At 49.7% G+C, this 27,836-nt stretch overlaps 2 protein-coding genes and 1 long non-coding RNA gene across 8 annotated transcripts in view; 1 reads left to right on the forward strand and 2 right to left on the reverse strand.

Annotated features, from left to right (window-relative positions):
- The window catches only part of pla2g6 (phospholipase A2, group VI (cytosolic, calcium-independent)), a 39,751-nt gene extending 22,442 nt beyond the window's left edge, over positions 1 to 17,309 (reverse strand). For 3 of the 4 annotated variants that reach the window (XM_052517834.1, XM_052517833.1, XM_052517832.1), the window contains exons 1-7: positions 17,145 to 17,309; positions 15,759 to 15,982; positions 14,480 to 14,692; positions 13,459 to 13,639; positions 7,431 to 7,618; positions 6,884 to 6,980; positions 3,779 to 3,961 (exon numbers count right to left, since the gene is read on the reverse strand). In XM_052517834.1, the coding sequence (XP_052373794.1) occupies positions 3,779 to 3,961; positions 6,884 to 6,980; positions 7,431 to 7,618; positions 13,459 to 13,639; positions 14,480 to 14,692; positions 15,759 to 15,973 (1,077 nt within the window). In that variant the 5' untranslated portion in view covers positions 15,974 to 15,982; positions 17,145 to 17,309. Of the gene's footprint in view, positions 1 to 3,778; positions 3,962 to 6,883; positions 6,981 to 7,430; positions 7,619 to 13,458; positions 13,640 to 14,479; positions 14,693 to 15,758; positions 15,983 to 16,380; positions 16,413 to 17,144 lie in introns of all 4 variants that reach the window. The other variant, XM_052517831.1, reaches the window with a different exon arrangement.
- On the reverse strand, positions 6,399 to 6,878 carry LOC127929700 (uncharacterized). 3 transcript variants are annotated; one of them, XR_008135820.1, is made up of 3 exons: positions 6,773 to 6,878; positions 6,625 to 6,661; positions 6,399 to 6,431 (listed from the first exon to the last, which is right to left on the reverse strand). It is a non-coding gene; the product is annotated as an uncharacterized LOC127929700 (long non-coding RNA). The 3 variants fall into 3 exon arrangements; XR_008135821.1 differs by having other exon boundaries at positions 6,429 to 6,461; XR_008135822.1 differs by lacking the exon at positions 6,399 to 6,431 and adding an exon at positions 6,488 to 6,520.
- Positions 17,310 to 20,872: 3,563 nt separating the features above from the next.
- Positions 20,873 to 27,836, forward strand: part of cbx6a (chromobox homolog 6a) — a 22,333-nt gene continuing 15,369 nt past the window's right edge. The window contains exons 1-5 of the mRNA XM_052517847.1: positions 20,873 to 21,420; positions 22,258 to 22,301; positions 22,618 to 22,683; positions 26,913 to 26,979; positions 27,177 to 27,836. The exon at positions 27,177 to 27,836 is cut by the window's right edge and continues 615 nt beyond it. Coding sequence (XP_052373807.1) covers positions 21,352 to 21,420; positions 22,258 to 22,301; positions 22,618 to 22,683; positions 26,913 to 26,979; positions 27,177 to 27,836 — 906 coding nt within the window. The 5' untranslated portion in view covers positions 20,873 to 21,351. The remainder of the gene's footprint in view (positions 21,421 to 22,257; positions 22,302 to 22,617; positions 22,684 to 26,912; positions 26,980 to 27,176) is intronic.

The following is a 27,836-nucleotide window of genomic DNA, read 5'->3' on the forward strand; positions in this document are numbered from 1 at the left end:
GAAGGAGGGGTCAGAGAGAAAAACAAGGGGTCATGAACGGAAAGGGACTATGTAGTGTCCAAATTCTAACCCTAGACCGTACCCCTAATCATTCCCGTCTAACCCTAGACCGTACCCCTAATCATTCCCGTCTAACCCTAGACCGTACCCCTAATCATTCCCGTCTAACCCTAGACCCCTAATCATTCCCGTCTAACCCTAGACCCCTAATCATTCCCGTCTAACCCTAGACCCCTAATCATTCCCGTCTAACCCTAGACCCCTAATCATTCCCGTCTAACCCTAGACCGTACCCCTAAACATTCCCGTCTAACCCTAGACCGTACCCCTAAACATTCCCGTCTAACCCTAGACCCCTAAACATTCCCGTCTAACCCTAGACCCCTAATCATTCCCGTCTAACCCTAGACCCCTAATCATTCCCGTCTAACCCTAGACCCCTAATCATTCCCGTCTAACCCTAGACCCCTAATCATTCCCGTCTAACCCTAGACCCCTAATCATTCCCGTCTAACCCTAGACCCCTAATCATTCCCGTCTAACCCTAGACCCCTAATCATTCCCGTCTAACCCTAGACCCCTAATCATTCCCGTCTAACCCTAGACCGTACCCCTAAACATTCCCATCTAACCCTAGACCGTACCCCTAAACATTCCCGTCTAACCCTAGACCCCTAATCATTCCCGTCTAACCCTAATCATTCCCATCTAACCCTAGACCGTACCCCTAATCATTCCCATCTAACCCTAGACCCCTAATCATTCCCGTCTAACCCTAGACCCCTAATCATTCCCGTCTAACCCTAGACCCCTAATCATTCCCGTCTAACCCTAGACCCCTAATCATTCCCGTCTAACCCTAGACCCCTAATCATTCCCGTCTAACCCTAGACCCCTAATCATTCCCGTCTAACCCTAGACCCCTAATCATTCCCGTCTAACCCTAGACCCCTAATCATTCCCGTCTAACCCTAGACCCCTAATCATTCCCGTCTAACCCTAGACCCCTAATCATTCCCGTCTAACCCTAGACCCCTAATCATTCCCGTCTAACCCTAGACCCCTAATCATTCCCGTCTAACCCTAGACCCCTAATCATTCCCGTCTAACCCTAGACCCCTAATCATTCCCGTCTAACCCTAGACCCCTAATCATTCCCGTCTAACCCTAGACCCCTAATCATTCCCGTCTAACCCTAGACCCCTAATCATTCCCGTCTAACCCTAGACCCCTAATCATTCCCGTCTAACCCTAGACCCCTAATCATTCCCGTCTAACCCTAGACCCCTAATCATTCCCGTCTAACCCTAGACCCCTAATCATTCCCGTCTAACCCTAGACCCCTAATCATTCCCGTCTAACCCTAGACCCCTAATCATTTGTCATATTGTTGAGAGGATTCATATGTTTGAGATAAAGAGGAAGGTTACCGAAGCATTAAACTCCCACTGAGTGCAACAAACACATCCTCCCTACCTTCATAGCCAGAGCCGTGTTTCCTCTCTGTGTGTGACACACACACACACACACACACACACACACACACACACACACACACACACACCCCCTCCTTACCTTCATAGCCAGAGTACTGTTTCCTCTCTGTGTGTCACACACACACACACACACACACACACACCCTCCCTACCTTCATAGCCAGAGCAGTGTTTCCTCCCTGTGTGTGACACACACACACACACACACCACACACACCCCCTCCCTACCTTCATAGCCAGAGCCGTGTTTCCTCTATGTGTGTGACACACACACACACACACACACACACACACACACACCCTCCTTACCTTCATAGCCAGAGTACTGTTTCATTACATTACATTTAAGTCATTTAGCAGACGCTCTTATCCAGAGCGACTTACAAATTGGTGCATACACCTTATGACAACCAGTGGAACAGCCACTTGCATCTAAATCTTGTTGGGGGAGAAGGATTACCTACCCTTACTTACCCTATCCTAGGTATTCCTTGAAGAGGTGGGGTTTCAGGTGTCTCCGGAAGGTGGTGATTGACCGCTGTCCTGGCGTCGTGAGGGAGTTTGTTCCACCATTGGGGGCCAGAGCAGCGAACAGTTTTGACTGGGCTGAGCGGGAACTGTACTTCCTCAGTGGTAGGGAGGCGAGCAGGCCAGAGGTGGATGAACGCAGTGCCCTTGTTTGGGTGTAGGGCCTGATCAGAGCCTGGAGGTACTGAGGTGCCGTTCCCCTCACAGCCCGTAGGCGAGCACCATGGTCTTGTAGCGGATGCGAGCTTCAACTGGAAGCCAGTGGAGAGAGCGGAGGAGCGGGGTGACGTGAGAGAACTTGGGAAGGTTGAACACCAGACGGGCTGCGGCGTTCTGGATGAGTTGTAGGGGTTAATTGGCACAGGCAGGGAGCCCAGCCAACAGCGAGTTGCAGTAATCAAGACGGGAGATGACAAGTGCCTGGATTAGGACCTGCGCCGCTTCCTGTGTGAGGCAGGGTCGTACTCTGCGGATGTTGTAGAGCATGAACCTACAGGAACGGGACACCGCCTTGATGTTAGTTGAGAACCCAGGGTGTTGTCCAGGATCACGCCAAGGTTCTTAGCGCTCTGGGAGGAGGACACAATGGAGTTGTCAACCGTGATGGCGAGATCATGGAACGGGCAGTCCTTCCCGGGAGGAAGAGGAGCTCCGTCTTGCTGAGGTTCAGCTTGAGGTGGTGATCCGTCATCCACACTGATATGTCTGCCAGACATGCAGAGATGCGATTCGCCACCTGGTCATCAGAAGGGGGAAAGGAGAAGATTAATTGTGTGTCGTCTGCATAGCAATGATAGGAGAGACCATGTGAGGTTATGACAGAGCCAAGTGACTTGGTGTATAGCGAGAATAAGAGAGGGCCTAGAACAGAGCCCTGGGGGACACCAGTGGTGAGAGCGCGTGGTGAGGAGACAGATTCTCGCCACGCCACCTGGTAGGAGCGACCTGTCAGGTAGGACGCAATCCAAGCGTGGGCCGCGCGGAGATGCCCAACTCGGAGAGGGTGGAGAGGAGGATCTGATGGTTCACAGTATCGAAGGCAGCCGATAGGTCTAGAAGGATGAGAGCAGAGGAGAGAGAGTTAGCTTTAGCAGTGCGGAGCGCCTCCGTGATACAGAGAAGAGCAGTCTCAGTTGAATGACTAGTCTTGAAACCTGACTGGTTTGGATCAAGAAGGTCATTCTGAGAGAGATAGCGGTAGAGCTGGCCAAGGACGGCACGCTCAAGAGTTTTGGAGAGAAAAGAGAGAAGGGATACTGGTCTGTAGTTGTTGACATCGGAGGGATCAGTGTAGGTTTTTTCAGAAGGGGTGCAACTCTCGCTCTCTTGAAGACGGGAGGGACGTAGCCAGCGGTCAGGGATGAGTTGATGAGCGAGGTGAGGTAAGGGAGAAGGTCTCCGGAAATGGTCTGGAGAAGAGAGGAGGGGATAGGGTCAAGCGGGCAGGTTGTTGGGCGGCCGGCCGTCACAAGACGCGAGATTTCATCTGGAGAGAGAGGGGAGAAAGAGGTCAGAGCATAGGGTGTGTGTCACACACACACACACACACACACACACACACACACACCCTCCCTACCTTCATAGCCAGAGCAGTGTTTCCTCTCTGTGTGTGACACACACACACCACACACACACCCCCTACCTTCATAGCCAGAGCCGTGTTTCCTCTATGTGTGTGACACACACACCCTCCCTACCTTCATAGCCAGGGCCTTGTTTCCCCTATTTGACACACACACACACACACCACATACCTTCATAGCCAGATGCAGGGCTGTGTTCCCATCCTGACCCTTGAGGTTGGGTTCCCCCCCGTGTGTGAGCAGCACCATGGAAGCATCGAAGCGCCCCCTCTTGGTCAGGACGTGCAGTGCACTCTCCCCGGTCTTACTGAGGTAGTTTACCAAGCAACCTCGTTCCAGCAGCGTACGACACATCTAGAGGAGGGAGGGGAATGGGTAGAGAAAGGGGGGAGAGAGGGAAATGGGTAGAGAAAGGGGGGAGAAGTAGAGGGGGAGGGAGGGGAATAGGTACAGAAAGGGGGGAGAAGTAGAGGAGGGAGGGGAATGGGTAGAGAAAGGGGGGAGTGAGGGAAATGGGTAGAGAAAGGGGGGAGAAGTAGAGGGGGAGGGAGGGAATAGGTACAGAAAGGGGGGAGAAGTAGAGGAGGGAGGGGAATGGGTAGAGAAAGGGGGGAGAAGTAGAGGGGAGGGAGGGGAATAGGTAGAGAAAGGGGGAGGGAGGGGAATAGGTAGAGAAAGGGGGAGGGAAGGGAATAGGTAGAGAAAGGGGGAGGGAGGTGAATACGTAGAGAAAGTGGGGAGGAGTAGAGAGGGGAATAGGTAGAGAAAGAGGGGAGAAGTAGAGAGGGGGGAGGGGAATAGGTAGAGAAAGGGGGGAGGGAGGGGAATAGGTAGAGAAAGGGGGAGGAGTAGAGAGGGGAATAGGTAGAGCAAGGGGGGAGAAGTAGAGGGGGAGGGAGGGGAATAGGTAGAGAAAGAGGGGAGAAGTAGAGAGGGGGGAGGGGAATAGGTAGAGAAAGGGGGGAGAAGTAGAGGGGGAGGGAGGGGAATAGGTAGAGAAAGGGGGAGAAATAGAGGGGGAGGGAGGGGAATAGGTAGAGAAAGAGGGGAGAAGTAGAGAGGGGGAGGGGAATAGGTAGAGAAAGGGGGAGAAGTAGAGGGGAGGGAGGGGAATAGGTAGAGAAAGGGGGAGAAGTAGAGGGGGAGGGAGGGGAATAGGTAGAGAAAGGGGGAGAAGTAGAGGGGGAGGGAGGGGAATAGGTAGAGAAAGGGGGAGAAGTAGAGGGGGAGGGAGGGGAATAGGTAGAGAAAGGGGGAGAAGTAGAGGGGGAGGGAGGGGAATAGGTAGAGAAAGGGGGAGAAGTAGAGGGGGAGGGAGGGGAATAGGTAGAGAAAGGGGGGAGAAGTAGAGGGGGAGGGAGGGGAATAGGTAGAGAAAGGGGGAGAAGTAGAGGGGGAGGGAGGGGAATAGGTAGAGAAAGGGGGGAGAAGTAGAGGGGGAGGGAGGGGAATAGGTAGAGAAAGGGGGGAGAAGTAGAGGGGGAGGGAGGGGAATAGGTAGAGAAAGGGGGGAGAAATAGAGGGGGAGGGAGGGGAATAGGTAGAGAAAGGGGGGAGAAATAGAGGGGGAGGGAGGGGAAGCATGATAGCCATGTTTAACACAGACTTTAAATAATATCTGTTTGACCATAACTTGATACATAGAAACAAGTAGGTAGTTCAGGTTTCAGTACGTTTAACTAGCAACATGTTGTCCCCCACAGAATGATACAGCGCCCCCTTGGCCCACTCAGTGTAGTTTTGGCAAACGTTGGATCTCCACAGTGAGATGCATTCACCCCAGTGTCCTGTTTCTCATGAGGAGAAGCATATACAGTACAAAGTGTCAGGACTGGAGCTCAACGGGACAGGAGAAATGCTCCTTCAAACTTTCTCAGTTCAGCTGATTACTATATCGCCCCCTTCGGGCCAATCAGTGTCGTTTCGCAAATGCCAGATCTCCATGGCAAGACGCATCATTCACCAGAGTTTCGTAAAAAATGTCAAATAAATCAGGCGAGTGGTGACTGAGATGACGTGTGACTAACGTACGTACCAGGGTTTCCGTTAGGAAAGAGACCCAGTAGGACGTCCACCCACAGTGCTCAGAGTCACAGAAATCACATCTAGATGATGGTAATTGATCGTAACATAACGTGCTGCTCCTGTAATGAAGCAGCCAATACAACGTCATGTAAAACACTAGGAAGAGTTTCTACTATGACTCATGTGGCTTTGGCTTCTGGACAACGAAAGAACGTTGAAAACCAATACAACAGGAGAGAAACGCCAGTCTCAATGGGGAAGACTTTATAACATAACTGCTTCCATGTTTGTAAGGTGGGATTTGGACTCGGCTACTTTGAAGCAAGGTGGGACATGCCTCATAATATGAAGTAAAACGTTCAGGTTTCAAACAATGAAGTATATGTTTTCAAAATGCATACTGCCTCCAACTCATTGCAAAGTGGTGGGTGACACACTGATAGCCTCCCTACCGTTGCTTTATGCACTGGAACGGCGATTGGGAGGTGCATTTCAATTACCAATTAAGATTTTAAAAATTGTAGCATTTCTTTTTACGCACTTAGGCAAATGAAACTATCGACAGACAATTTGTCAGGCAAAACATTTATTTATCGTTTTTACATCGGCCAAATGTCGGTAAATGGAAACCCTGGTCAGCATGTTAGTAGGTACGAACGGACGGATCCAAAGTTCCTCCGATATTATCATGGAGGGGCAATTCAAATATTTATCACAACTCATTTTGGGGGAAAAAGTATAAGAGTAATTGTAAAGTGTTCCCCTCTACCTCTGCAGTCTTGTCATTGTTCCCCTCTACCTCTGCAGTCTTGTCATTGTTCCCCTCTACCTCTGCAGTCTTGTCATTGTTCCCTCTACCTCTGCAGTCTTGTCATTGTTCCCCTCTACCTCTGCAGTCTTGTCATTGTTCCCCTCTACCTCTGCAGTCTTGTCATTGTACAGTGTTCCCCTCTACCTCTGCAGTCTTGTCATTGTAAAGTGTTCCCCTCTACCTCTGCAGTCTTGTCATTGTACAGTGTTCCCCTCTACCTCTGCAGTCTTGTCATTGTACAGTGTTCCCCTCTACCTCTGCAGTCTTGTCATTGTAAAGTGTTCCCCTCTACCTCTGCAGTCTTGTCATTGTAAAGTGTTCCCCTCTACCTCTGCAGTCTTGTCATTGTAAAGTGTTCCCCTCTACCTCTGCAGTCTTGTCATTGTAAAGTGTTCCCCTCTACCTCTGCAGTCTTGTCATTGTAAAGTGTTCCCCTCTACCTCTGCAGTCTTGCACCAGTGTAGGGGGGTTCCTCCATAGACAGCATCTTCTACCTGTAGCTGACCTGGGTCTGCATCCAGGACAGCCTCAGCACAACTAGAGAGAGAGAGAGAGAAAGAGAGAGGGGGAGGGAGCGAAAGCGAGAGAGCAGGAAGAGAGCGAGAGAGCAGGAAGAGAGCAAGAGAGGAGGAAGAGAGCAGGAAGAGAGCGAGAGAGGAAGAGAGCGAGGGAGGAGGAAGAGCGAGAGAGGAGGAAGAGAGCGAGAGAGGAGGAAGAGAGCGAGAGAGGAGGAAGAGAGTGAGAGAGGAGGAAGAAGAGGGGTAGAAAGAAGAGTGAGAGAATTGTGAACAATGTAGTGGAATCTTGTTTGACCTATCCAGCGCCTTCACATCTGCAAACACTGTGGGGAAAACAGGAGCTAGGGGGTAGATTTGGGACGGGGCAATCTCCTCTCACCACCAATAAGTGTTCTCCATTCTCCCTTAGCTAATGAAAGAGCCAATCAACATTCATCACCATTCCCTCTTTGCCAATCAGTGCCCTCACCTCTTCTCACTGTACTTCATGGCGGCGTGGATTGGGTAGCCACTGCTCCCGATGATGTCACAGCGGGCTCCTCCCCCCAGGAGTGCGTTCACGGCCTCTACCCTCCCAAGGCGACAAGAAACATGGAGGGGCGTCTCCCCCGCCCCGTTCAGCTCATTCACCCCCGCACACATCCTACTGCACAGCGCCTAGAGGAGGGAGAGACCAAAAGCAGACACATTTTAATAGGGACCTTGCTGTCATTTCAACATTTTAATTGCAATGTATACATTTCTGATGAAGGCCATCAATATATGTTTTTAACTTGAAAAAGTGAATAAACATTGCATGTTTAACTGCGAGTGAGATCGTGACTATTCCCTCCAAAATGTGTATTGAAACCCCAGGCCGAAGCCCCAGGCCGAAGCCCCAGGCCGAAGCCCCAGGCCGAAGCCCCAGGCCGAAGCCCCAGGCCGAAGCCCCAGGCCGAAGCCCCAGGCCGAAACCCCAGGCCGAAACCCCATTTAAAAGAAAGAAGGAAGGAATAGCAGAAGTACTGCAGCAGTCTTGTGGCTAAACTGAATGCAGGGAACAGACAGTGTTGTGTCCTAACAGCTATAGAGAGGTGACCCAGAGTCCTCAGTCTGACCTGTATAACAGCAGCCGGGTCCTGTCCCTGTCCTAACAGCTATAGAGAGGTGACCCAGAGTCCTCAGTCTGACCTGTATAACAGCAGCCGGGTCCTGTCCCTGTCCTAACAGCTATAGAGAGGTGACCCAGAGTCCTCAGTCTGACCTGTATAACAGCAGCCGGGTCCTGTCCCTGTCCTAACAGCTATAGAGAGGTGACCCAGAGTCCTCAGTCTGACCTGTATAACAGCAGCCGGGTCCTGTCCCTGTCCTAACAGCTATAGAGAGGTGACCCAGAGTCCTCAGTCTGACCTGTATAACAGCAGCCGGGTCCTGTCCCTGTCCTAACAGCTATAGAGAGGTGACCCAGAGTCCTCAGTCTGACCTGTATAACAGCAGCCGGGTCCTGTCCCTGTCCTAACAGCTATAGAGAGGTGACCCAGAGTCCTCAGTCTGACCTGTATAACAGCAGCCGGGTCCTGTCCCTGTCCTAACAGCTATAGAGAGGTGACCCAGAGTCCTCAGTCTGACCTGTATAACAGCAGCCGGGTCCTGTCCCTGTCCCCTAACAGCTATAGAGAGGTGACCCAGAGTCCTCAGTCTGACCTGTATAACAGCAGCCGGGTCCTGTCCCTGACCTAACAGCTATAGAGAGGTGACCCAGAGTCCTCAGTCTGACCTGTATAACAGCAGCCGGGTCCTGTCCCTGTCCTAACAGCTATAGAGAGGTGACCCAGAGTCCTCAGTCTGACCTGTATAACAGCAGCCGGGTCCTGTCCCTGTCCTAACAGCTATAGAGAGGTGACCCAGAGTCCTCAGTCTGACCTGTATAACAGCAGCCGGGTCCTGTCCCTGTCCTAACAGCTATAGAGAGGTGACCCAGAGTCCTCAGTCTGACCTGTATAACAGCAGCCGGGTCCTGTCCCTGTCCTAACAGCTATAGAGAGGTGACCCAGAGTCCTCAGTCTGACCTGTATAACAGCAGCCGGGTCCTGTCCCTGTCCTGACAGCTATAGAGAGGTGACCCAGAGTCCTCAGTCTGACCTGTATAACAGCAGCCGGGTCCTGTCCCTGTCCTAACAGCTATAGAGAGGTGACCCAGAGTCCTCAGTCTGACCTGTATAACAGCAGCCGGGTCCTGTCCCTGTCCTAACAGCTATAGAGAGGTGACCCAGAGTCCTCAGTCTGACCTGTATAACAGCAGCCGGGTCCTGTCCCTGTCCTAACAGCTATAGAGAGGTGACCCAGAGTCCTCAGTCTGACCTGTATAACAGCAGCCGGGTCCTGTCCCTGTCCTAACAGCTATAGAGAGGTGACCCAGAGTCCTCAGTCTGACCTGTATAACAGCAGCCGGGTCCTGTCCCTGACCTAACAGCTATAGAGAGGTGACCCAGAGTCCTCAGTCTGACCTGTATAACAGCAGCCGGGTCCTGTCCCTGTCCTAACAGCTATAGAGAGGTGACCCAGAGTCCTCAGTCTGACCTGTATAACAGCAGCCGGGTCCTGTCCCTGTCCTAACAGCTATAGAGAGGTGACCCAGAGTCCTCAGTCTGACCTGTATAACAGCAGCCGGGTCCTGTCCCTGTCCTAACAGCTATAGAGAGGTGACCCAGAGTCCTCAGTCTGACCTGTATAACAGCAGCCGGGTCCTGTCCCTGACCTAACAGCTATAGAGAGGTGACCCAGAGTCCTCAGTCTGACCTGTATAACAGCAGCCGGGTCCTGTCCCTGTCCTAACAGCTATAGAGAGGTGACCCAGAGTCCTCAGTCTGACCTGTATAACAGCAGCCGGGTCCTGTCCCTGTCCTAACAGCTATAGAGAGGTGACCCAGAGTCCTCAGTCTGACCTGTATAACAGCAGCCGGGTCCTGTCCCTGTCCTAACAGCTATAGAGAGGTGACCCAGAGTCCTCAGTCTGACCTGTATAACAGCAGCCGGGTCCTGTCCCTGACCTAACAGCTATAGAGAGGTGACCCAGAGTCCTCAGTCTGACCTGTATAACAGCAGCCGGGTCCTGTCCCTGACCTAACAGCTATAGAGAGGTGACCCAGAGTCCTCAGTCTGACCTGTATAACAGCAGCCGGGTCCTGTCCCTGTCCTAACAGCTATAGAGAGGTGACCCAGAGTCCTCAGTCTGACCTGTATAACAGCAGCCGGGTCCTGTCCCTGTCCTAACAGCTATAGAGAGGTGACCCAGAGTCCTCAGTCTGACCTGTATAACAGCAGCCGGGTCCTGTCCCTGTCCTAACAGCTATAGAGAGGTGACCCAGAGTCCTCAGTCTGACCTGTATAACAGCAGCCGGGTCCTGTCCCTGTCCTAACAGCTATAGAGAGGTGACCCAGAGTCCTCAGTCTGACCTGTATAACAGCAGCCGGGTCCTGTCCCTGACCTAACAGCTATAGAGAGGTGACCCAGAGTCCTCAGTCTGACCTGTATAACAGCAGCCGGGTCCTGTCCCTGACCTAACAGCTATAGAGAGGTGACCCAGAGTCCTCAGTCTGACCTGTATAACAGCAGCCGGGTCCTGTCCCTGTCCTAACAGCTATAGAGAGGTGACCCAGAGTCCTCAGTCTGACCTGTATAACAGCAGCCGGGTCCTGTCCCTGACCTAACAGCTATAGAGAGGTGACCCAGAGTCCTCAGTCTGACCTGTATAACAGCAGCCGGGTCCTGTCCCTGACCTAACAGCTATAGAGAGGTGACCCAGAGTCCTCAGTCTGACCTGTATAACAGCAGCCGGGTCCTGTCCCTGTCCTAACAGCTATAGAGAGGTGACCCAGAGTCCTCAGTCTGACCTGTATAACAGCAGCCGGGTCCTGTCCCTGTCCTGACAGTTCCGGGCCCCGGCCGCAGCAGAGTATCTGGGACACACAGAGCTCTAATACTTCAACACTGCAAAGCAGGGTTTCATTCAATAGCAATCAAACAGAAGAAGAACACAGGCCAAGACAAGCAGGAACCTTCGCAGAATCTGTCCAACGAGAAACTCTCTTTTGCGACAGTGTGGACTAATGAGTAGCACCCGGCACTGGACTAAAAGAACTATTAGCACAGCCCTGCCTTGCCTTCGCAGGAGTGTCAATGTCCCCTTTCTGAGACTGGATACCTGTGACTGGCACAACCCCCCACTGCCTGGTTGATGGATACCTGTGACTGGCACAACCCCCCACTGCCTGGTTGATGGATACCTGTGACTGGCACAACCCCCCACTGCCTGGTTGATGGATACCTGTGACTGGCACAACCCCCCACTGCCTGGTTGATGGATACCTGTGACTGGCACAACCCCCCACTGCCTGGTTGATGGATACCTGTGACTGGCACAACCCCCCACTGCCTGGTTGATGGATACCTGTGACTGGCACAACCCCCACTGCCTGGTTGATGGATACCTGTGACTGGCACAACCCCCACTGCCTGGTTGATGGATACCTGTGACTGGCACAACCCCCCACTGCCTGGTTGATGGATACCTGTGACTGGCACAACCCCCCACTGCCTGGTTGATGGATACCTGTGACTGGCACAACCCCCACTGCCTGGTTGATGGATACCTGTGACTGGCACAACCCCCACTGCCTGGTTGATGGATACCTGTGACTGGCACAACCCCCCACTGCCTGGTTGATGGATACCTGTGACTGACACAACCCCCCACTGCCTGGTTGATGGATACCTGTGACTGACACAACCCCCCACTGCCTGGTTGATGGATACCTGTGACTGACACAACCCCCCACTGCCTGGTTGATGGATACCTGTGACTGACACAACCCCCCACTGCCTGGTTGATGGATACCTGTGACTGGCACAACCCCCCACTGCCTGGTTGATGGATACCTGTGACTGACACAACCCCCCACTGCCTGGTTGATGTTAGCCTGCCATTAACCTGTTGTAGCAGGCATGAGACAAACGCCTGAGCGGAGTTCACACATTTTCAGTAGAAAAAGGGAACTCGGTTGAAAATAGCTGTATCCCTGGAAACCGGAAAATCGGGTTGTTGGCAACTCTACTCAGGCCAGCCTGCCCTATTCCCATGGAATGCAGTGTCTATGACTGTCATATTGGTAGAGGTACAAACTGGAACTTGTTACAGTGCATGGGACCTCTTTGTGTACACACACACACACACACGAGTCCTGTTTGACAGCACAGTGCATGGGCGTCTTACTGAGAATACCAAACATTTGGAACACCTTCCTAATATTGAGTTGCCCACCCCCATTGACACAAACCAGTGTGCCTGGCAACTAACATACCCAGTTAAATATTTTGTCTGCCCATTCATCCTCTGAATGACACACACACACAATCCATGTCTCAACTGTCTCAAGGCTTCAACATCCTTCTTTAACCCGTCTCCTCCCCTTCACCTTTAACCCGTCTCCTCCCCTTCACCTTTAACCCGTCTCCTCCCCTTCACCTTTAACCCGTCTCCTCCCCTTCACCTTTAACCCGTCTCCTCCCCTTCACCTTTAACCCGTCTCCTCCCCTTCACCTTTAACCCGTCTCCTCCCCTTCACCTTTAACCCGTCTCCTCCCCTTCACCTTTAACCCGTCTCCTCCCCTTCACCTTTAACCCGTCTCCTCCCCTTCACCTTTAACCCGTCTCCTCCCCTTCATCTTTAACCCGTCTCCTCCCCTTCATCTTTAACCCGTCTCCTCCCCTTCATCTTTAACCCGTCTCCTCCCCTTCATCTTTAACCCCTCCCCTTCATCTTTAACCCGTCTCCTCCCCTTCATCTTTAACCCGTCTCCTCCCCTTCATCTTTAACCCCTCCCCTTCATCTTTAACCCGTCTCCTCCCCTTCATCTTTAACCCGTCTCCTCCCCTTCATCTTTAACCCGTCTCCTCCCCTTCATCTTTAACCCGTCTCCTCCCCTTCATCTTTAACCCGACTCCTCCCCTTCATCTTTAACCCGACTCCTCCCCTTCATCTTTAACCCGACTCCTCCCCTTCATCTTTAACCCGACTCCTCCCCTTCATCTACACTGATTGAAGTGGATTTAACAGGTGACATCAACGAGGGATCATAGACGGACCAGGTGAAAGCTCTGTCATGGAAAGAGCAGGTGTTCTTAATGTTGTGGATACTCACTGTGGACGTGTTTAACTAGTAAACAAACAACAATTTCACCAACTGGGGACATTTTATTAGTCCCCACGAGGTCAAATGCTAATCTAGGGTGTTTAGGGTTAAGGTTAGAATAAGTGTTAGAATTACGTTAAGGGTTAGGGTAAGAGTACGGGTTAGGTTTAGGGTTACACTGGATTTAGAATTGGACTGAATTGTGTCCCCCCACAAGATTAGCTGTACACGACTCTCTCTCTCTCTGTGTGTGTGTGTGTGTGTGTGTGTGTGTGTGTGTGTGTGTGTGTGTGTGTGTGTGTGTGTGTGTGTGTGTGTGTCACACCTGTATAATAGTAGCAGAGTCCTGCTTGGCGGCACAATGCATTGGCGTCTCCCCGTTCTTGTCTTTGATGTCGGTGCGAGCCTGGCACTCCTCCAGCAGCTCTCTGACACACGCCACTTCCCCCCGCTCACACGCCAGGTGTAATGGGGTCTGACCAGCACCGTCCCTGGCGTTGATCTGGCTGGAGAGGGTGAGGAGTGTGAATCATCAGTATGATTAGGGAGAGAGGAGAGGGGAAGGGCGGCAGACCATCGCTCATTTTAAAATCAACATATTCCCTATTGTTCAAGCCACAATATCGGTTAAACCAGAACTAAAGTCTCATGTAAATTGGTCAGCTTGCTCGATTAAGTTCTGGGTCCATACGTGTTAAGATGAAAAAACGAGGAGCTCCACCTGCTCTCTCTCTCTGCAGGTTACGGGCTGAATGTCCCGTCCCCTTCTGAAATGCTAAACACCTGTTAAAATCGTAATTTGTCCAAATAACCAGTGACGAAAACCCCAAACACCAAACCTACTGCTGCTTGTTATCTCACCCATCACATTCCTTCCTGACAGATTCTACAGTAGCAGTTCTGTTGACACAGATCTGTCCGAGGGATTACTCACTGCTTTACAGCAACTCTTTGGTAATATCATGCTTATAACCACTCATTACATGCTTATAACCACTCATTACATGCTTATAACCACTCATTACATGCTTATAACCACTCATTACATGCTTATAACCACTCATTACATGCTTATAACCACTCATTACATGCTTATAACCACTCATTACATGCTTATAACCACTCATTACATGCTTATAACCACTCTTTGGTAATATCATGCTTATAACCACTCCTTTTTACCACTCATTACATGCTTATAACCACTCTTTGGTAATATCATGCTTATAACCACTCCTTTTTACATGCTTATAACCACTCATTACATGCTTATAACCACTCTTTGGTAATAACATGCTTATAACCACTCCTTTTTACATGCTTATAGCCAAACTTAACAACCTCACCTCTGGACATGGTTGTGCTTCAGGCATTCCCTCAGGCCCGTATCCACGGCGATGTGGGCTGAGCTCCAGTCAGCGTGACTACGGAGGCAGTCTACTATTGGCTGGACTGCCTCTGGCTTGGTGAGGGAGAGGGTCTCGTAGAAGGGACGAAGCTTGAGGGCGTACTGGGGGAACCAGTTCATGGCATCCTCCTCGGAGTTGACCTGAAACAACCTAGGAGAAAGGAAGTGGAGATGTCAACCAAAGATCAGCTGACCCCTGACCAAAGATTGTCCATTATACTGGCAAGATAGAAGATCAACAATGGAAATATATGTCCTCAAAGATGGAATGCAGGCGTGAGGAGGCGAGATCAGGTGGGACCATTCTAGCCAATGAGAAGGCAGATACGCATGTAAACAACAGGAGATTGAGATCTCCATTTTAAAGCAGACAATTTTCTTCTTCGTTGGCTGATTGCTCCGAACTGATAGGAATACCCACCCAGTTGACTACTTAAAAATGGTGGAAGCCCTCAATGGCAATGTCCATGTTAAAAAGAGGTATATCCATGATGAGTCCTCTATGACAACAGGCACAACTCCGACAGTTGTTTTTTTCAACGTTGCTGAAATGCCGCGTGCGTCCACTTATATCAGCGCAGTCCTAACAACCTAACCCTTAGGGAAGATCTAGTCAATCAAATAAGCCTCAGGTAGCAATCTATCATATTCAACACTCTCTCATTGAGCTCCATTCAAACATTCCTCACTTCGTGGGCTTATTTTTCATGGACAGATTGTGGGCGGAGTAAAAAGTCTTGTTTCACCTCTTCCTCTCTGCATTCAGATGTTCTACTCTTCTTCCCAAAGTGTCATGATTCACTCACCCTCGGAAAGCCTACGGACTGGGAAATTAAATATAGTGAGTGAGTGCACCCTTTGCTGGGAAGGAGGAGTAGGAAATCAGAAGTAGGAAATGATTTGTGGAAAGATATACAGCTATGGACAAGTGCAAAAGTGTTGCTACAGGTCTCAACGTTGCTGCCCTGAATTTAGCAGGTGCTATGGACAGAAAGTTTACTTAGAGAGACTACTTTCTGGAGGACAATGCCATGCTGACTCACGTGAATTCTTAAAGAGATGGTTGGGGCTAAGGCTTAAAAAAGGTCTGCAACGATGTTGAATGGGCGTAAACAAAGAGGGGCTCTAGCCAGGACTCTCCACCTCCATCCTCCTCTCCCTCCATCACACTCTCCTCCTGTCCTCTCCCATCCCACTCTCTCTGCCCCCCAACCCACCTCAAGGCGACTGTGGGCGTATCAGGGCACTTGAGTAGGCAGTCCCAACTCTGACAAGGGGTGTTCTTGTACAGCACCATGCGTCCCTCCTCCTTCAGCTTGACTTTCCCCCCTCCACTGTACTCTGACAGTGGTACTTCCCTGACGCGGTAGGGGTTGGAGAAGAGGTTGGAGACGGCGGACACAGTCTCCATGACTCCCCTTAGAAACTGCATGGTGGTGGCCTGGGTACAGAGAGGAGAGAGAAAGGAAGGAACAGGCTCTGTCTCATTTCATTCTTCCACAATACCTCACATTCTCTCTGTTTGCTTCCTTCTCAAAACCCATTGGAGTAGAAGGTTTGAGGGGAGGGTCCTTGGACCTCCTCCTCCAATACAGTTTAGAGTTACGCCTAGGCGAGGAGATAGGATGCAAGGATGCAAGGAATCAAGCAGGGATGGAAATCGGCAAGAGGTATTGTGCGATTCCTCACAAAAATAGATAATACCAATTCTTCTATGGATTACATTTTGTGAAAATCCCAAAAATCATGGTCTGTCTTGGTTCTAATTTTGAGAGGAATCACTCCTACTGCAAACATTCAAGATATGAATCTGTGTACAAAGGTCATAATGATGTTTACCTGATCTGGTATCTGGAGTAGTTCTCGCTGGTCTATGAACAACAATAGTGATGCAATCAGACTTGGGTTCAAACACTATTTGAAATCTTTCAAATACTTTGAGCATTCACTTCAGCGTGTCTGTAATGCCAACCCCAAATGGGTGGATTCTACACATCTGGGACTATTATGTTGGTTCCATTTCACCAGACAAGCTCAGTTGAACACAGGTAAATTAATCCAAATGTATTTAAAATAGTATTTGAACCCAGCCCAGCATTTGGTCCCCACCCACTCCCTTGTGCGACAACCATGTCCCAACTGCATAGCTAAGCAGCATTATGTGCTTAGCTTGACTAGAGACTACAGAGGGAGGGGGGGGGGGGGTGACAATCAAAAACTGAAAGCAAAAGTTTATTTCAAAACTGCCACAGCTTGTGGAGTCAATGTGGAATTGCTTTGCCTTTAGTCCGTTTCCATTGCAAACCTCTTGAATGATAAGGCATTGTCTGGCTCCTTATTCAACGTGAACAAGTGGTGCCATTCATGCAATTCACGAGTCCTGCCAGTTAAAGCGTATGACTCTCTCAGTCCAGTCTCTGAATCAATTCGGCACATAACATAGCTAGCTTCGCTTAGCTACCGATACAGTCAAGGGCAGAATCGCGAAAGAGAACTGACACTGAATGAATATTCTTTCAATTGGAAACAAACGCATTTGTTTCATTGTACTCTTATCTACGATAATCGGTTTAGTTTAGGAAAGAGCTGATCATAAACCTTACCTGATTACTGCGACTCCTCTCCACCAGTGACTGACGACTTTTGATGGGACATCAACTACCGGCTGGCGTTCAACCAACCTTGCTGCAAAGCTTGATTGATGTGAGCTGCACCAATCAGTGAACACGCATTGGAAGGCGTTGCCTACACCAATTTTAGAAAACCAATAAATTAGAGGAGGGGGCACAGCGCATAGACTGAATGTGTGTCGGACGAAGCGGCCTACTACAGGCTTTTTCATTCACACTCTAAATGGTTAATTAGAGGATTTAGAGAGAAAATCAGACCCTGGATCTGTGTACAGGGGCGTCACAGATTAAAGCAGTTTTTTGGTAGACATAATAGAATATTCTAGTTTATTGTTCTTCAGGTACATTTTCTGCACTTCTCAAATCGAGTTGTATTAGTGACATGTTTCAAAAACAACAGATGTAGACTAAAGGTTAAATGGTTACTTATGGAACCTTTCCAACGATGCAAAAAAATATAGAGAAATAACAGAACATTTGAAAAATAATAACATGAGGAATAAATACACAATGAGTAACGATATCTTGGCTGTATACACGGTGTACCAATACCGAGTCCATGTGCTGGGGTACAAGGTAATGGAGGTAGATATGTACATATAGGTAGGGATAAAGTGACGAGGCAACAGGATAGATAATAAGCATTAACAGCAGCGTATGTGATCAGTCAAAAGAGTACAAAAAGGGTCAATGCCGAGAGTCGGAGTAGCTATTGCTTAATTATTTCACTAACTATTTAGCAGTCTTATTAAGGCTTGGGGGGTAGAAGCTGTTCAGGGTCCTGTTGGTTCAAGACTTGGTGCATCGGTACCACTTGCCATGCAGTAGCAGAGAACAGTCTATGACTGGGTAGCTAGAGTCTTTGACAGTTTTTAGGGCTCTGAAACCGGCTGGTATAGAGGTTCTGGATGGCAGGAAGCTCGGCCCCAGTGATGTACAGGGCCGTCCACACTATCCTCTGTAGCGCCTTGTGGTCAAATGCCATGCAGTAGCCTTACAAAGCGGTGATGCAGCCAGTCAAGACGCTCTCAATGTTTTAGTGGTGTAACATTTTGAGGATCAGAGGATCCATGTCGAATCTTTTCAGCCTCCTGAGGGGGATGACGCATTGTCGTGCCCTCTTCACGACTGTGTTGGTTTCTGTGGACCATTATAATTCCTCTGTGATGTGGACACCAAGGAACTTGAAGCTCTCGACCTGGTCCACTACAGTCCCGTCTATGTGGATGGGGGCGTGCTCGGCCCTCCGTTTCCTGTAGTCCACGATCAGTTCCTTTATCTTCCTGACTTTGATGGAGAGATTGTTGTCCTGGTACCACACTGCCAGGTCTCTGACCTCCTCCCCGTTGGCTGTCTCATCATTGTCAGTGATCAGGCCTATCACCGTCGCAAAATAAATGATGGTGTTGGGGTCGTGGGTGATCAAGGCGTACAGGAGGGGACTAAGGGGTCCCCGTGTTGAGGGTTAGCGTGGCGGATGTGTTGTTGCCTACCCTCACCACCTGGAGGGGGGGGGGGCATCCTTAGCTTAGTGATGAGCTTGGATGGCACTATGGTGTTGAACGCTGAGCTGTAGTCAATGAACCTCATTCTCACAGAGGTGTTCCTTTTGTACAGATGTGAAAGGGCAGTGTGGAGTGCAATAGAGATTGGCATCATCTGTGGAACTGTTGAGACGGTATGCGATTTGGAGTGGATCCAGGGTGTCTGGGATGATGGTGTTGATGTGAGCCATGACCAGCCTTTCAAAGCATTTCATGGCTACAGATGTGAGTGCTACCGGGCGATAGTAATTTAGACAGGTTACAGGGACTATGGTGGTCTGCTTGATACAAGTAGGTATTACAGACTGGGTCGTGGAGAAGTTGAAACTGTCAGTGAAGACACTTGCCAACTGGTCAGTGAATGCTCTGAGAACGTGTCCTGGTGATCCATCTTGCCCTGCAGCCTTGTGAATGTTAACTTGTTTAAAGATCTTACTCACATCAGCTATGGAGAGTGTGATCACATATTCATCCGGAACAGCTGGTTCTCTCATGCATGGTTTAGTGTTGTTTGTCTCGAAGTGAGCATAGAAGGTATTTCTGGTAGACTTGCGTCACTAGACAGCTCGTGGCTTGGTTTCCCTTTGTAATCCATGATAGTTTGCAATTTCTGTCACATCCGACGAGCATCAGAGCCAGTGTAGTAGAATTTGGTCTTGGTCCTGTATTGACGCTTTTCCTGTTTGATGGTTTGTCAAAGGATGTAGTGGGATTTCTTATAAGCGTCCAAATTAGTGTCCTGCTCCTTGAAAGTGGCAGCTCTAGCCTTTAGCTCAGATCAAATGTTGCCTGTAATCCAATGATTCTGGTTTGGATATGTACGTACAGTCACTGTGGGGATGACGTCGTTGATGCACTTATTAATGAAGCCGGTGACTGATGTGGTAAACTTCTCAATGCCATGAATCCTGCAACATAGTCCAGTCTGTGCTAGTGAAAACTCTTGGTAAATTGTATGGTCTACAGCTTATCATGAGGTATTCTAACTCTCACTCCATCTAAGGCTAGGACACACTGCCAGGGTTGAGCTGAGGATGAGAGAGTAATGGCCAAATTGATCTATTTTGACAGTTCAAATAGTAGGGAAGGCTCTCCTGTGAGAAAAGTTGACTTGATCAGATTGCACATCTTTTTTTAAACAACAACTCTTTCCTCCAAATGCAACTCATCTGCACATGATCCACTTTCCAGTGACAGAAATGTAATAGAAACTATACAATATAATAGAATACAATAAAATATCATAAAATATCATAGAATACAATACAATAGAATACACTACAATACAATAATATAAAATACAATAAAATAGAATAGAATAGGTATTCTGCATGACCTTGCTGCTATGCTGATCCTTCCAGACACACTGTTTCTAAATGTATACACACTGAACAAAAATATAAACGTAGCATGCAACAATTTCAAAGATTTTGCTGAGTTACAGTTCATATAAGGAAATCAATTAATTGAATTGAATGAATTAGGCCCTAATCTATGGATTTCACATGACTGGTTAGGGGCACAGCCTTGGTCAGCCTGGGAGGGTATCGGCCCACCTACTTGGGAGCTAGGCCCACCTACTGGAGAGCCAGGCCCAGCCAATCAGAATGAGTCTTTCCCACAAAAGGGCTTTATTACAGACATAAATACTCCTCAGCACCCCTCCCCCTCAGATGATCCCACAGGTGAAGAAGCCTGATGGGGAGGACCTGGGCTGGTGTGGTTACACCTTGTCCCCAGCACAAGGTACATCTGTGGAATGATCATGCTGTTTAATCATCTTCTTGATATGCCACACCTGTCAGGTGGATGGATTATCTTGATAAATGATAAAATGCTCACTAACAGGGATGTTAACAAATTTGTGCACAACATTTGAAAGAAATATGCTTTTTGTGTGTATGGAACATTTCTGGGATCTTTTATTTCAGCTCGTGAAATATGGGACACTTTACATGTTACGTTTTATATTTTTGTTCAGTATAGTTTAACCTCCCTCTCTCTCTCTGTCATTAGCAAAATAACCAACTATAACAGAGTGCTCCACTGCTCCTAAATTACTGGTAGCAGCCCGCCATTTCCTTTTTCTTCTGTAACAAAAGGTCGTTAAAACACAAAGAGATGATTTGTGTCCAAGACTCCTCCTTGTCCCTGCCGGTTTGTGCTGTCTTGCCAACTCCTATGGTCACTGTCACGCTAAACAATGACCATAGAAGTCGGCAAGGCAGCACAATAACAGTTTTGGGAACAGGCTACCTCATTCACTACCATTGAAATCAGGAAAGGCAAAATGCACAGGACAAAAGTGCACTTAATATGTTAAGGTTAGCAGGTTGTATGACTTGGTGGCTGTGCCAGCTAGTGACCACTCTGCAGAGCTGCCTCCAGAACAAGACTCGGGACAAATAACGCTCATCTTCCTGCATCTTGTAGAGGCCTCCTGCGTTGCCAGGACAACCAGAAGGGGCTGACCCCGTCCACGTGACAGAGCTCCTCTCTTCTCCTGCCTCCGGGTGTAGTAGTGTGTGTTGTCTGCTGCCACTGTGACAGATTTTGGGGAAAGAGAAAGTGGTCTGCTCTGGTCTTGCCACCAGACAGTGGTCGTCTGGACCGAGAGAGCAGTCGGGCGTTGAGAGATGGAGCTCTCTGCGGTCGGGGAACGCGTTTTCGCCGCGGAAGCCATTCTGAAACGCCGCGTTCGCAAGGTGAGCATGCCGCCGTTTATTTGTCGCTGCAGAAGAGCAGACGTGGGCGAGGGTCTCCGCGGCGTGCTTCGAGGGCGAGAACCGAGGATCTGTTTTTTAATGACAACGGGGAGGCCTTGTTGTAGCTAGTAGCAAGCGGATGCTTCTCTAGCAAGCCGTTTTAGCTAGCCGAGAAGCTAGCAAGTGTGATGTGCTGATGGTTTGCAGTGAATCGTCGTAAAAAAATAGCTAACGTTACACAAACGAGTCGGCGTGTAAAGACAACGTAACCTTTAGCTAATTAGCAATGCAAATTAAAATAAAGGCCGGTTTTGCGTCAAATGCAAATCTATGCTTTGTCTTTGACTTTTTACCCAGACAGCTAGTCTAAAAATATATGATTGCACCCCACATACCATAACCTAGCTCGCCAAACCATACATTAAAGTCGACGGTGTGTCATTATTAACTTTAGCTACATAGCAGCTAAATCAGTTATTCCCTCTCTAGCTTGAGTGAATGTTTTGTCCAGATGCCAGTGGAACTCATCTGCTAGCCAGCCTGTCTGTGTCTGCTTGATGGTACTGTTTTGTAGCAGCTTTTCCCTCTAAAACTACAAAACAAGACAGGCACACCAGCCCAACGTGTTAGTCAGAACTGAGCCAGTTTATATTACTCAATTTATTGAGTTACGTATTATTTAGAGTAATACGTTACTGTTAATATTTACCTTAGTGATCATGAATAGCTAGATAATAAGAAGTCATTTTTGCTCTTACACTAGCTATAAAATGGCTGAATACAGTATTGAACACTTTGGGGCTTTTTCCTCATTCCTCTGTACCTTTCTCTCTTCAGTCTCGCCTAGAATACCTAGTGAAATGGAAAGGATGGGCACTGAAGTAAGTGATTGCGTTTCTAACTAGATAAATTAATTCAGAATTGTGAGTTTTTGCATACCAGCAATCACCTTGTCTGAAGAGACATGTTGTGTTTTATAGTACATCTATCCTAGCAGCTACATCTTTCATAGACTTACAAGTCTCCAATTTATACTGTAACCAGAAAATGTTAGCCTGAAATCCAGACCTGCTTTGTGCTAACATTCCACTCCTTGTACTCTGTGTCAAACATGGAGTGGAATGTCAGCACAAACATACTGTTACCCAGGTTATGTAAATGTAGAAATAAAACCATTGTGCCACCTCTTTGCTTTAGACACAGTACCTGGGAACCAGAAGAGAATATCCTGGATGACAGACTGATCGCAGGATTTGAACAGAAGTGAGTGGAACAGTTAACAGTATTTCAATTCTTACACATTATTCAATTCCTTTAAGAGAAGTGATGTTTATGACACAGTAAGAACATTTGAGAAATCTCGCTCTCTCTCTATCTCGCTCTCTCTCTCTGTTGCGCTCTCTCTCTATCTCGCTCTCTCTCTCTCTGTTGCGCTCTCTCTCTCTGTTGCGCTCTCTCTCTCTCTGTTGCGCTCTCTCTCTCTGTTGCGCTCTCTCTCTCTGTTGCGCTCTCTCTCTCTGTTCGCTCTCTCTCTCTCTGTTGCGCTCTCTCTCTCTGTTGCGCTCTCTCTCGCTCTCTCTCTCTCTCTCTCTCTCTCTCTCTGTTGCTCTCTCTCTCTGTTGCGCTCTCTCTCTCTCTCTCTCTTGCTCTCTCTCTCTGTTGCGCTCTCTCTCTCTGTTGCTCTCTCTCTCTGTTGCTCTCTCTCTCTCTGTTGCTCTCTCTCTCTCTCTCTGCTCTCTCTCTCTGTTGCGCTCTCTGCTCTCTCTCTGCTCTCTCTCTCTCTGTTGCTGCTCTCTCTGTTGCTCTCTCTCTCTCTCTCTCTCTGTTGCTCTCTCTCTCTCTGTTGCTCTCTCTCTCTCTCTCTGTTGCTCTCTCTCTCTCTCTCTCTCTCTCTGTTGCTCTCTCTCTCTCTGTTGCTCTCTCTCTCTCTTCTCTCTCTGTCTGCTCTCTCTCTCTCTGTTGCTCTCTCTCTCTCTCTGTTGCTCTCTCTCTCTCTCTCTGTTGCTCTCTCTCTCTCTGTTGCTCTCTCTCTCTCTCCTCTCCCTCTTGCTCTCTCTCTCTCTGTTGCTCTCTCTCTCTCTGTTGCTCTCTCTGTCCTCTGTTGCTCTCTTGCTCCTCTGTTCTCTGTTCTCTCTCTCTGCTCCCTTGCTCTCTCTCTCTCCTTGCTCCCTCTGTTGCTCTCTCTGCTTGCTCCTCTGTTGCTCTCTCTCTCTCTGTTGCGCTCTCTCTCTCTGTTGCTCTCTCTCTCTCTCCTTGCTCCCTCTGTTGCTCTCTCTCTCTCTCCTTGCTCCCTCTGTTGCTCTCTCTCTCTCCTTGCTCCCTCTGTTGCTCTCTCTCTCTCCTTGCTCCCTCTGTTGCTCTCTCTCTCTCCTTGCTCCCTCTGTTGCTCTCTCTCTCTCCTTGCTCCCTCTGTTGCTCTCTCTCTCTCTCCTTGCTCCCTCTGTTGCTCTCTCTCTCTCCTTGCTCCCTCTGTTGCTCTCTCTCTCTCCTTGCTCCCTCTGTTGCTCTCTCTCTCTCCTTGCTCCCTCTGTTGCTCTCTCTCTCTCTCCTTGCTCCCTCTGTTGCTCTCTCTCTCTCTCTCCTTGCTCCCTCTGTTGCTCTCTCTCTCTCTCCTTGCTCCCTCTGTTGCTCTCTCTCTCTCCTTGCTCCCTCTGTTGCTCTCTCTCTCTCTCCTTGCTCCCTCTGTTGCTCTCTCTCTCTCTCCTTGCTCCCTCTGTTGCTCTCTCTCTCTCTCCTTGCTCCCTCTGTTGCTCTCTCTCTCTCTCTCCTTGCTCCCTCTGTTGCTCTCTCTCTCTCCTTGCTCCCTCTGTTGCTCTCTCTCTCTCTCTCCCTGCTCCCTCTGTTGCTCTCTCTCTCTCTCTCCTTGCTCCCTCTGCTCTCTTGCTCTCCTTCTCCCTCTGTTGCTCTCTCTCTCTCCTTGCTCCCTCTGTTGCTCTCTCTCTCTCCTTGCTCCCTCTGTTGCTCTCTCTCTCTCTCTCTCCTTGCTCCCTCTGTTGCTCTCTCTCTCTCTCTCTCTCTCTCTCTCCTTGCTCCCCTCTGTTCTCTCTCTCTCTCTCCCTCTGTTGCTCCCTCTGTTGCTCCCTCTCTCTCTCTCTCCTTGCTCCCTCTGTTGCTCTCTCTCTCTCTCCTTGCTCCCTCTGTTGCTCTCTCTCTCTCTCTCCTTGCTCCCTCTGTTGCTCTCTCTCTCTCTCCTTGCTCCCTCTGTTGCTCTCTCTCTCTCTCCTTGCTCCCTCTGTTGCTCTCTCTCTCTCTCTCCTTGCTCCCTCTGTTGCTCTCTCTCTCTCTCCTTGCTCCCTCTGTTGCTCTCTCTCTCTCTCTCCTTGCTCCCTCTGTTGCTCTCTCTCTCTCTCCTTGCTCCCTCTGTTGCTCTCTCTCTCTCTCTCTCCTTGCTCCCTCTGTTGCTCTCTCTCTCTCTCTCCTTGCTCCCTCTGTTGCTCTCTCTCTCTCTCTCTCCTTGCTCCCTCTGTTGCTCTCTCTCTCTCCTTGCTCCCTCTGTTGCTCTCTCTCTCTCTCCTTGCTCCCTCTGTTGCTCTCTCTCTCTCTCTCTTGCTCCTCTGTTGCTGCTCTCTCTCTCCTCCTTGCTCCCTCTGTTCTCTCTCTCTCTCCTTGCTCCCTCTGTTGCTCTCTCTCTCTCTCTCCTTGCTCCCTCTGTTGCTCTCTCTCTCTCTCCTTGCTCCCTCTGTTGCTCTCTCTCTCTCTCTCCTTGCTCTCTCTCTGTTGCTCTCTCTCTCTCTCTCTCCTTGCTCCCTCTGTTGCTCTCTCTCTCTCTCTCCTTGCTCCCTCTGTTGCTCTCTCTCTCTCTCTCCTTGCTCCCTCTGTTGCTCTCTCTCTCTCTCTCCTTGCTCCCTCTGTTGCTCTCTCTCTCTCTCTCCTTGCTCCCTCTGTTGCTCTCTCTCTCTCTCTCTCCTTGCTCCCTCTGTTGCTCTCTCTCTCTCTCCTTGCTCTCTCTCCCTCTGTCTGCTCTCTCTCTCTCCTTGCTCTCCTCTGTCTGTTGCTCTCTCTCTCTCTCTCTCTCTCCTTGCTCCCTCTGTTGCTCTCTCTCTCTCCTTGCTCCCTCTGTTGCTCTCTCTCTCTCTCTTGCTCCCTCTGTTGCTCTCTCTCTCTCTTGCTCCCTCTGTTTCTCTCTCTCTCTCTCCTTGCTCCCTCTGTTGCTCTCTCTCTCTCTCTCCTTGCTCCCTCTGTTCTCTCTCTCTCTCTCTCTCTCTCCTTGCTCCCTCTGTTCTCTCTCTCTCTCTCTCTCTCTCCTTGCTCTCTCTCCCTCTGTTCTCTCTCTCTCCTTGCTCCCTCTGTGCTCTCTCTCTCTCTCCTCTCTGTTGCTCTCTCTCTCTCTCCTCTCTGTTGCTCTCTCTCTCTCTCTTCTCTGTTGCTCTCTCTCTCTCTCTCTCTGTTGCTCTCTCTCTCTCTCCTTGCTCTCTGTTGCTCTCTCTCTCCTTGCTCCCTGTTGCTCTCTCTCTCTCTTGCTCCTCTGTTGCTCTCTCTCTCTCCTCTGCTCTCTCTGTTGCTCCCTCTGTTGCTCTCTCTCTCTCTCTCCTTGCTCCCTCTGTTGCTCTCTCTCTCTCCTGCTCCCTCCTTGCTCTCTCTCCTTGCTCCCTCTGTTCTCTCTCTCTCTCTCTCCTTGCTCCTCTCTGTTGCTCTCTCTCTCTCCTTGCTCCCTCTGTTGCTCTCTCTCCTTGCTCTCTCTCTCTCTCTCTCTCCTTGCTCCCTCTGTTGCTCTCTCTCTCCTTGCTCCCTCTGTTGCTCTCTCTCTCTTGCTCTCTCTCTCTCTCTCTCTCTCTCTCTCTCTCTCTCTCTCTCTCTCTCTCTCTCTCTCTCTCTCCCTCTCTTTCACTCCGTCTATATAAAGGTTTTATATCTGTGCAAGTCCTCTCTTTGTCTCTTCCTGCCAAACACACTTCAAAGCACTCTTACAGGGGGATCATGGAACTAAAATGATCCTGTGTGTGTGTGTGTCTCTCTCTCTTTCTCTCTGTTCAGTCTTAGTCAAACAAACGTCAAACTGTTATTCTTTAATTTTTTCTTCATTCAGATCCCTATGAGCTGACGCCATAGCAACCAACCGCTAGCTAGTCGTCCTGGGGACCGCAGTTCTGCTTTCACACACCCAGTCTGTCTCATATTGCACCCTATTGCCGATATAGTGCAGTACTTTTGACCTGAGCTCATAGAGATTTGGTTAACAGTAGTGCCCTACGTAGGGAATATGGTGCGATTTTTGGGAAGCCACACCCAGGTCTTTTGATCATCCCTGTCTAACTGGAAGTTGGGATGTATGAGAAACAGGATGTTACATTAATAAACGTCTCCCTCATTTGGCTTTGAACTGTATCAGTCGAGGCCTAGATGTTATTCCTTCAATAATTGGCTCAATCCCAATTCAACCCATCCCAGCCTATTGTATGCAGGCAGGCTAGGGTCGTATTTCAATGTATTTCACTGTTGTGACGTTGACTTTATCGGGTGATTAATTGTAATCCCTTTGTTTTTCCCCTCAGAGAGCGTGAGAGAGAACTCCACGGACCAAAGAAGCGGGGGCCCAAACCCAAAAACCTTCCTGCCAAGGTATTGTTTTAGATGTTCTTGTGTGCCACTATCACAACCACACCAGAATTAGGACTAGCTGATATATTACCTGTCCCAATGAGAATGTAAGAGCAAGACAAACCTTTCCTGCTGGAAGTTATGATGATGATATTCTCCTTTTGAGTTTCCGACTCACTTTACTTTCATCTCTCACCTTCTCTCTCCTCCCTTCTCAGGCACGTGGAGCCCAGAAGAGGGAGACCTCCACCCCTCGAGCTCCTCGCTCCACTTCTTCCTCTTCTCCTCGAGCCCCTCCATCCTCCTTCCCCTCCGCCTCTCCAGCGCCCTCCCCTAAACTCAACTCCCTGGCAGCGACACACAAGCTGAAGAAAGACATTCGCCGCTGCACTAGTATGTCCCGCCGCCCCTTACCTCGCCCCGACCCCCTGGCCTCTCCCGGATCCTTCTCCGGCTCCAGTGGGTTCCCCTCGCGGCCCCCCGTCTCCCCCTTCTCAGAGACCGTCCGCATCCTCAATCGTCGCGTCAAACCACGCGAGGTCAAACGGGGTCGCATCATCCTAAACCTCAAGGTCATCGACAAACCGGGAAGTGGAGGCGGAGGAAGGGGCGGCGGGGGTAACCGGAGGGCGCCATCCGGCTCCATGTCCCTCCAAGGGGGTCGTCAGAACATCCCCTCCCGAAATAGGATCATAGGGAAGAGGAGTGGAGAGGCTCCGTACCGGCCCTTCCAGCCCATGCTGGGGTTCCCCATGTACGGGAAGCCGTTTGGTCTCCAGTGTGGCGGCCCAGGACCTCTACACCTTCCACACTCAGCTACAGGCTCCAGCACAGGGACCTCAGGGGATAGGGACACCCAGCCAACCCCCTCTCCCTCC

Source organism: Oncorhynchus keta, unplaced genomic scaffold (genome assembly GCF_023373465.1).
Source record: "Oncorhynchus keta strain PuntledgeMale-10-30-2019 unplaced genomic scaffold, Oket_V2 Un_scaffold_984_pilon_pilon, whole genome shotgun sequence".
In the NCBI taxonomy this organism is placed as follows: Eukaryota; Metazoa; Chordata; class Actinopteri; order Salmoniformes; family Salmonidae; genus Oncorhynchus; species Oncorhynchus keta.